We start from the raw sequence: 9,130 nt of genomic DNA, 5'->3' as shown, positions 1-9,130 counted from the left end.
TCTAAATAAATAAATAAATAAACTTTAAAAAAGTGGTTTTCTGGTAAATGCTATCTTTTGAAAAAGCACACAGGTTGATGTGTAGAAGTAGCTGGTGTTTTTATATGCACTTTATTAGTCTTGCTGTTTTATGTGGACTTTACGTCTGTTTTCTTTCTAATGTGCATTAATTTTAAAAATAATTATAAAGAGTCATACTCTGCAAATAAATTTTGTTCTCTTTTATCTAGTTTAATTCTTGTGTGTTCTTCCTTTTGGGTGGGTGAAGGGAAATGAGTCATTGGCTGGAAATCAGAAGATAAACTAAGGCAGGTTTGAGATTAGGGCATGTTCTTGTCTGGGTTCATACTGGAGAAATCACAATGATGAGACATTTTGCACATTTTTTATTAGATGAAGGATATTTCTGTTCATAATAGATGAATAGGAATATTCTTGTTTTTTTTTACGAGGTGTGGATTTTTGTCAAATACTGCAGTATTTGAAATGTTCACTACAGATCTCCCTTAGTGGATTTTTTTTTTTTTAAATTCACAGCATATTTATTTATTTAAACATTTTTTAAAATTTATTTATTTGTGTGTGTGTGTGTGTGTGTGTGTGTGGCCAGCTCAGCCCACCAGGGGGCGGGGCTGGCTGGCATGTGGTGCTGGGGGATTGAACCGAGGTCCCTGTGCTTTGCTAAGCTTGTTCTAAGTAGGTGCTTTAGACCACTGAGCCATCTCACCAGCCCCCCTTAGTGGATTAAGATAGTGAATTAGTGAGGGTTTTTCTCATGTTAATCAAGCTTGCCTCCTTTGAATAAACTCAGTTTCATCAGGATGTGCTTTATGAGGCCCAGGGTACAGCTCAGCCGCATAGCGCCTGCCTGGCAGGCACAAGGACCTGAGTTCCCTTCTTGGTCCTCCCCACAAAAAAATTTATAAAAGAAAGTGTTTTATGTATTTTTGGTTTATATTTGTGAATATTTTGATTAGGATTGGGGGAGATCCATATTCATGAGCGAGACATCTTCATATAATGTTCATGTGTTATATATACACCTTTGTCTGGTCTGTTTAACTTTTAAAAGATGTATTATATGATAGTTCTTCTGCCTCAGTATTCCAGAGCTGGCATGTGTTGGTCCACCAGCCCAGGCTCTCACCAGGCTGTCATCGTCCGAAGGCTGTACGGGGTAGAAGTCTGTTTCTTATGCACTGTCAGTTCTTGCTTTGCTGTGAGCCGTTAGAACATCTCCTAACATGGCACGTACCTTTATTAGCGCAGGCACAGGAGAGGGAAAGAACAGGTGATAGCGAGACAGAAACTCCAGGAATGTTCTAAGCAGAAGTGATACTGCACCACTGTTGCCATATTCCGTCTCACAGGAGCGACTCTTAAGGTGCAGCCCACTTTCAGAGAGGGGCATGTAGGTCTGGGAAGGAGGATCATTGGGAACTATGGTAGAGTGTCTCAGATACTCTTCTCTCATTGCTGGGACAAATGCCTCAAACCCAGAGTGAAAGAAGGAAAGATTTATTTAGCTCAGAGTCAGTGGAGGTTTCAGTCTACGCATCTGGCTCCAAGGCAGGGTGGCACATGGCAGAGAGCAACCTTTCATGATAGCGGCAAAGAGTAGAGCAAAAGCAAATGGGAGGAGCAGTGGCAACAATGGCAGCAGAGAGCAAGTCTGTCTCCCTTATGTTGTGTTCGGGCTGTCTGCCCCAGCCAGGCCAGCACTCACACCCATAGTCCCAGCAGCTCTCACACTTAATTCCAGTACTGAATCATGAGTTAATCACAAACTCTAGAAGTCCACCCCATGATTGCATAAGGCTTTGGGGGGGCAACTAGACACAAACCATAACGTAGAGACATACTTCTGCCAAAGATGGGTGGTTTTAGCTTTGGAAAGGGGCTGAAGCGTATTCTTCTTTTTCTGTTCTCTGAAGAATTTGTGTCTTTTAGTTAATTTCCCTGGCATTTTAACGTGCATAGTTACAATCTGAAGTAATGAGCATTTTTTACCTTCTTCACAAACAGTGAAAACACTGATCCAGTGCTTTGGCACTGATCTATTCCCTCTCTATTTTATGGAGACCATTTTCCCCCTGGATTTACGCAGAGGCTACATGTGTCTGTTCACTGCTTGTCTTACATAACTGTATCCATTTTTCCCTCATCTTTTCAGCATATCTCTTTCAATATCCTTTAGTAAGGTTCTTTTGTTGTTTTAAATCGCTGACTGTTTTTCTTTATATATTTGAAAATACCTTTATTTTCCCCTCATTTTAGGGTAGGATTTGCAGATACCTTTCTAAAGGATATGATAGTGTTCTCCATTTTACAGACCATGTGTTGTCTTGGAACTCTGACAGCGACTGAGTAGACATGGCTGTCTCCATTAGAACTTTCATTTGTAGAAACAGATGAGGGGCCTGATTTTGTCTCTGTGCTCTAATTTGCTAACCCCTGTTATAATGTATCAAGTAATTCAGTTGACAATTACTTTCAGTTAATCTGTTAAAGGATTTGTTTTGTTTTAGCTTTCATTGTTACTGATGGGATATCAACAGTCAGGCTAATGTTTACTCAAGTGAAAAGTATTTGCTTTCTTTTAAACTCCTTTGATAATGTGCAGTTTCACTAGTCTGTGTGTATGTACATGCATGTATTTAGATATCAGCTTGTTTATTTTTCCCAGTCTTTTTTTATTTTTTGCCAAAGGTGCTTTCAGAATTTATCTTTTTAGCAATTCTGATGGGTTCTCAGACATTATTTTTTTCAAATACTAGCTTATTCCATAATCTGTGTGATCTTAACTTGTGACTGATCTTCGAGTAAGTAAGGTCTTTTCTTTGTGTCTCTGAACTTGTTTCATGTTTCCTCTAGGCTTTGTCTTTCTCTGACATATGCTGGGTAATTTCTTTAGATTGATCTTTTTTTTATGTGTTTAGTACAGGGTCTCACCACACAAATCAGACTCCTAGTGATCTGTTTTCAGCCTCCCAAGCTCTGGGCTTACAGGTGCACAGCACCATGCCCAGTCTCAATCGCCATTTCAGTGCACCCTGGGATTGAACCCTGGTCCCTGGCGCTGTAATCTGCTAAGCTATCTGGCCAGCCTTCTTTTTTTTTTTCTCCATAATTTTATTGAGAAACAAATAGCAATGAGACAGTTTCAAATCAAATTGGTAGGACAGTTTCAATAACACATTGCATACCTTCTTCCTAGTGGTTAATTACTGTACAAGATTTGGATATGATATTCTATTTACAAACACTATTAGAACAAATCCCTCTATTCATGAAGAGAATGTAACTATATATCTATCCTAACCACTTTGAATACATAAATATAAAATGGACATTCATCTATATCCCCTTTTTTTTTGTTAAGTTCTGTTATTTGAATATTATAGGTATGTAAACTCAGCAAAAGTAGTCCATAATAATATTGGGTCTTCTGCTTCACTGGCAGTGTCAGAAATTGTTCACCTGAGTCCCCTATAGCTCAACATAACAGCATGGCTTTACTTCTTATATTTCATTTTTATACTTTTCTGCTGGATGGTTAAGACCAAGGTAAAGCAGGACCTATGCAACAAGAGTTGTAGCTTTTGGGTCTGATAAGGTCAGTGAAATCCCCTCAGGATTTTTCTTGAGATCCTGTACCTCAGATTGTAGAACCTTTGTCAGTGTCAGCCATGTGGATGAGTCACGGCCACTGCTTGGCCAATGTGCTCTCTGTGAAAGCCTGAGAGAATGTTTTCTCTCCATGTGACTCTCCTTAGGCACACTCTACATCATTGATCACTTTCCTCTTTGGCCCCATAATCTCCTTGATCAGAAAATTTGGGACACTGCCGAGTTGCATGACTTTACAGTACAAGTTCTCATATGTCCTGAGTCTTAATTGACCTTGGAAGGCTAGGGCCAAAATGTTGGCTTTCCTTGCAGCCCTCCTTTTTCTCTAATTTTGGTCTGCAAACTTAGAACCATCCAGAAGACAAGCTTATTGTTATTACCATACAACTTAGGCTGTTAAGCTTAACCTCACTATCTGTCTGCATATCAAACATCTTAGGCATAATATAGAACAGGTATTTTTCCTCAAGTATTGATATGCTGAACTTTAAGTCCCTACAGAATATGATAAAAAAATTTAAAAATTAGAATATATTTCAAAAATAGGCATAAAGAATTATATACTTCTTATGTTTACACATAAGTCCAAAAAACTAACCATATACAACTTTGAAGCAGGACAGTCCCACAATATTCCTTTTCCTGTCTCTTGCTTTCATTTACCACCCCCTTCTCTTTGAACAACTATCTACCTGAGAGACAGCATAGTAGCAACTTGGCCAGCCTTCTTTAGATTGATCTTTCAGCTCTCTAATAACTTGCTCTTTAATAATTTGAGTTTTGGATTTCAGTTATCCCTTTAGTTTCTGGAAACTTTACTTTGGGTTATTTTATATCCTTAGTAGTCCTTGGGTATACTTTGAAGCTTTTATCTCCTTAGATAATAATACTCTGCTGGCTGTCACTTACTATGTCTTCTTGCCAATGGTATAAATTTTTAATTTAGGTTACCATTTTACCTGGAATTCACATAGAAATTATTTGGGGCAACATTTGAAAGTACTCATCCATAGAGAATTTATAAATCTGGGACTTTTAATTGCCAACCTAAACTATTGTAAATTTTCTGTGTATTATAGTCCGTAGATTGTATAAGTTCAGACCTAAACCAACTTGAGTGTTAGGATTATGGTTGTGGATTCTCCAGGAAGACTCATTTCCTCTTACCTGGTGCTAAGTTTATCAACAGTGACTTTCTTTGTCATGTATTTCTGATTCATAGTACTGTACACTGAGGGTATCGTGCTTTTCTGTGGTGTTCTTTGAGGGTGGTGCTTTATTCTCATACTCTTGGTCCGCACATCTTCTAAACCTTCCTATAGGAAGCTGGACTCAGGACTCCCGTATCCACCTGAGTTTTGGTTTAATTTCCTGTGTTAATCCTTGCAGTTTCTTTTCTTTATTATTGTGCCAGTGTAGCAACATTTGTGGAAAACAGTCTGCTGTAGTACTTCAGTTTCTGTCAAGCTACCTGTATGCCATACATTTAGAAATAGCAATCTGATTCTTATTCCCTCTAATTAACAATAAAGATGTTTTGTGTCCCCGAACATCCCATTTAGAATGAGAAAACAGGGTTTTCTACTGTGTAAGTGCTGCCTTGCTGAAATATTAAAATATATTTAGTTTTTCTATAGCATGTTTCTTTGGGTTTCAGGGATTTACATGTAGAAGATGATTAAATCTTAGTTTTCTTGGTAGTAATTGTAGTTATTATTATAGAAACTGAAAAAGCTTATAGAGAAAAGGCCGTATTTTTGAAATGCATAATTTTTTCTTATATTTTCAGAGTTTTTATAGAGCATATGCGTATGTCAGCTTTCTGACACTATAATGATAAACTCCTGAGATAGTTAACTTACAAGATAAAACGTTTATTAACTCACAGTTCTGAAAGTTGCACTCCAGGGGCTGAGGATATAGCTCAGTGGCACAGTGCTTGCCCAGCAAATGCAAGGTCTTGAGTTCCATTCCCAATCCAGAGGCGGGGGGAGAGACCTATGGGAAATGAAATCTTCGCACTCCAGAATCAGGGGCACACATTGCTTAGAGTTTGCCTTCTGAAATAAGAAAAAGAGAGCAGGGGCTGGAGAGATGGCTCAGTGGTCTAAAGAACAAGCTAAGTTAAGCAAAAGCACAGGGACCTCGGTTCAATCCCCAGCACCACATGCCAGCCAGCCCCACCCCCTGGTGGGCTGAACTGGCCACACACACACACAAAAAAAATGAATAAATAAATAAATTAAAAAAAAAAAAAAAAAAGAAGAGAGCAGCAGAACAGTGATCCCACAAGTCGTTTTAGGGACATGTCACTAATCCTCACTACTATCCAGTAGTACCATCCTGCCGGGTACTCAACCAAATTATAGCAGTGTACAAAGTTTTACATTTTCCCATGACTTTTTAAAAAATTAAGTTTAATCACTCTGTGGTAAAAATGTGTCTAAGTTGGAAGTGGTGGCACATGCTTGTAATGTTAACTACTTGGGAGGCTGAACAGGAGGATTGCAGTTTTGAGGCCAGCTGGGGCAGCTTAATGATATCTTCTTTGAAAATGAAAACTAGACAGGGCTGGAGATAGAGCTTGGTGTAGAGCACCTCTGGTTCAGTGCCTAATAGCCCCGTGTCCCCCAAGAAGGCTGGAGCGCATACTGATTTTGTTCATTGTTAAACCTAAGAGTATTAAGATGGAAATCTGATGTTGCTTTTTTTTCTCTCCCTCGTTATAGCTATATGCCACTGGTTATGGTGCTGGTGGCAGACTAGGGATTGGAGGGACAGAGTCAGTGTCTGCTCCAACATTGCTGGAGTCCATCCAGCATGTGTTCATCAAGAAGGTGGCTGTGAACTCTGGAGGAAAGCACTGCCTTGCCCTCTCCTCTGAAGGAGAGGTGTACTCTTGGGGTGAGGCCGAAGATGGGAAGCTGGGACATGGAAACCGAAGGTACTGTGGAAAATAGCATTTGCAGGATTATATTTTCCTTTTTTAAAATGCTGGTCCAGGATATTGGCACTTTATTTTTTAGATCAACATTTACATAATCTACTCAAATAATGTTAATGAGTCATTTGCTGGGAACAGGTTGACATGCCAGTCTGTGGGTTTGCTTGTTTGACTGCTATTTTAGGAGGAAAAAAATGTCAGTGCTAAGGTTTTGAGTTAAATATGTTCTGCTTCTTTGTCCTTCTCCCCAAAGTGACCTACTACATCACATTTGAGATTTTGTGTAATTTGCATAATACTAAAACTGAAAGTACAGAGAAAATGGCAGGAGCTGGGGAAAGATGCACATGAAACCAATTTTTAAATAAAGGAACCGAACCAAGTTCGAGTATCACAGACCTTTCCTGTTCTTAGAAATAACTGAACGAATTAGACAAAATATAGTTCTAAAGACATTGCCTATCAGGCAGCAAAGTATAGTATGCCCCGAGAAAAGGGGAAACAGACCAAACTAGCTCAGCAAGTTTCTCCAGTGGCACCTGCTGCGGCACAGAAGAAGAAATGCGGGTAGACTGCAGCAGGCTTCCATAGTGAGAGGAGACAGCGCTGAACCTCCAGGGACTTCAGTTCCTCTAAGAACAAACCGAGACACCTGCCCGGCCAAATACCACACCTGTGTCAGGTCAAGGGACAGACTACCCAAATGGATTAGAACAGTCCCCAGAGCTCAGAGAGGGTGTGAGATAAAGCTCGCTGAAACGTCATTAATTCAAGATGTTAGAGTACTCAGAATGGTGTTACCTAACTCTAGGGAGCAGTAGTCACACATAATTATTTCTGTGATCACTGTCACCAAAATATAAAAATGACTTTAAATAAATTGCTTATAAATAAAATATCAAGAATTCTAAGCTCAAGAATATTTTTGTGACTTTAAACAAATCAATCCTCTAATACAGTAAATTTTGCAATATTGTATGTGTACTGAAAGTTTACCAGCTTAGGCCGGGGAGATGGCTCAGTAGAATAAGCGCTTCTTTGGCAAGTGCAAGGGCCTGAGTTCAATCCCTGGTTCTGCAAAAAAAAAAAAAAAAAAGCTTGCAAAACACCGGAATACAACCCATATAAAAAAAATCAAGTCATTTGAAACTGACCTAGAAATGATACAGTGAGAGGTAATAACTGTATTGAAACAACCATTTTAACCACATGTGGTGTCTCAAGAAGTTAGAAAGAAACTTGAGCATATTAGGTAGAGCCTGGAAGTAGTAAATGCCCAAATCAAACCCTTAATGATGCAAAATACATGGGATGGAATGAGCAACACGTGTTTTGTGGAAGAGCCCATGAAGGCACAACAGTAGAAACTATGGAGTGAAGCACAGGGAGCAAGAATACACAGTGAACAGGACACCAGTGAACCGCGGGAAACTGTAGGTGACCTAGTGTGAATATGGTTGGAGTCACCAGACCAGGGGCAGTAGGGATTTTGAGACGACATGACTGAAATTTTTCTAAATTGAGTAAAACAAAATTGATTATAGTTATTAAATAGGTATTCAAAATGCATATTGAAATATACATTCACATATTCAAGAAGCTTAAAGACCTATCTGAAAAAAATATTAGGGGACGAAAAGCACCAAGGTAAAATTAGTAGTGAAAACAATCTTTATACAGCAATGGGGAGGCAATAGCTGGGGAGATAGTTTGGCAGCATAAATGCCTGCCTGGCAAGCATAAGGCTCTGAGTACAATCCCTGGCACCGCATGCCATGTAGGCCCCAGATCCCTGCGTGCACCCTGCTGGCCCTGGAACTGGGCATGGTGGTGCACCCCTGTAATCCCAGTGTTGGGGAGGCTGAGACAGGAGGATCACTACAAGTCTGAACTGTGTAGTGAGACCCTGTATCAAATTAAAAAAAAGAAAAACAGCAGTGGGTTGAGGTAGGAGATGAGTGGACAGAATAAGCTGTTCGAGCTCGAGGTGCACTGCACACGTGCTAAGCAACCACGAAATGAATATAGCTGAGTTCGTAAAATCCAAAGATAGGATCTGTTAGGAGGTAGCAAAGAACAGATAAAACAAATAGAAACAAATGTGGATTTAAACTATGTTCAAATGAATCTATATTAATAATATAACTTATATTAATAGTATAACATACTAATAACATGAAATGAAATAAGCATACAAAAGTCTAAGATGTCAGAGTGGAAATACAAGATCAAACAACATGTTGCCTGTGGTGATACTACTTTAAATAATGTGGTAAGTGCTGGTAGACTAAAATAAAGCAGATGGGAAAGTGCGGGCCACGGTAATATTAATTAAAAGAAACCGGAATGCCTGAGTTAGTACCACACACAGTGGGTTGCACAGGAAAGAATGTTGCGAGGGACTGAAGGGCAGCTTCTTAGTGATGACACAGTTCATCAAGGGAACATAATCGTTAAACAGATGTTCGTTCCAGTGAGACAGCTGAGCGGGCTAAGCTTAGCCTGCTGAGTGAGGTGCAGGCGTCAGGTGCAGTGCCAGCCCCACCCTGGGTGCGC

The 9,130-nt window shown here is 39.6% G+C and overlaps 1 protein-coding gene across 1 annotated transcript in view; it reads left to right on the top strand.

Moving 5' to 3' along the window:
* Positions 1-9,130, top strand: part of Herc2 (HECT and RLD domain containing E3 ubiquitin protein ligase 2) — a 215,642-nt gene that overhangs the window by 167,731 nt on the left and 38,781 nt on the right. The window contains exon 78 of the mRNA XM_004644472.2: positions 6,360-6,574. Coding sequence (XP_004644529.2) covers positions 6,360-6,574 — 215 coding nt within the window. The remainder of the gene's footprint in view (positions 1-6,359; positions 6,575-9,130) is intronic.

The sequence above is a fragment of the Octodon degus genome, unplaced genomic scaffold (assembly GCF_000260255.1).
Source record: "Octodon degus isolate 3935 unplaced genomic scaffold, OctDeg1.0 scaffold00199, whole genome shotgun sequence".
Classification (NCBI taxonomy): domain Eukaryota; kingdom Metazoa; phylum Chordata; class Mammalia; order Rodentia; family Octodontidae; genus Octodon; species Octodon degus.
The sequence above is the reverse complement of the archived record's forward strand: the minus strand, read 5'-3'. Positions and strand labels throughout refer to the sequence as shown.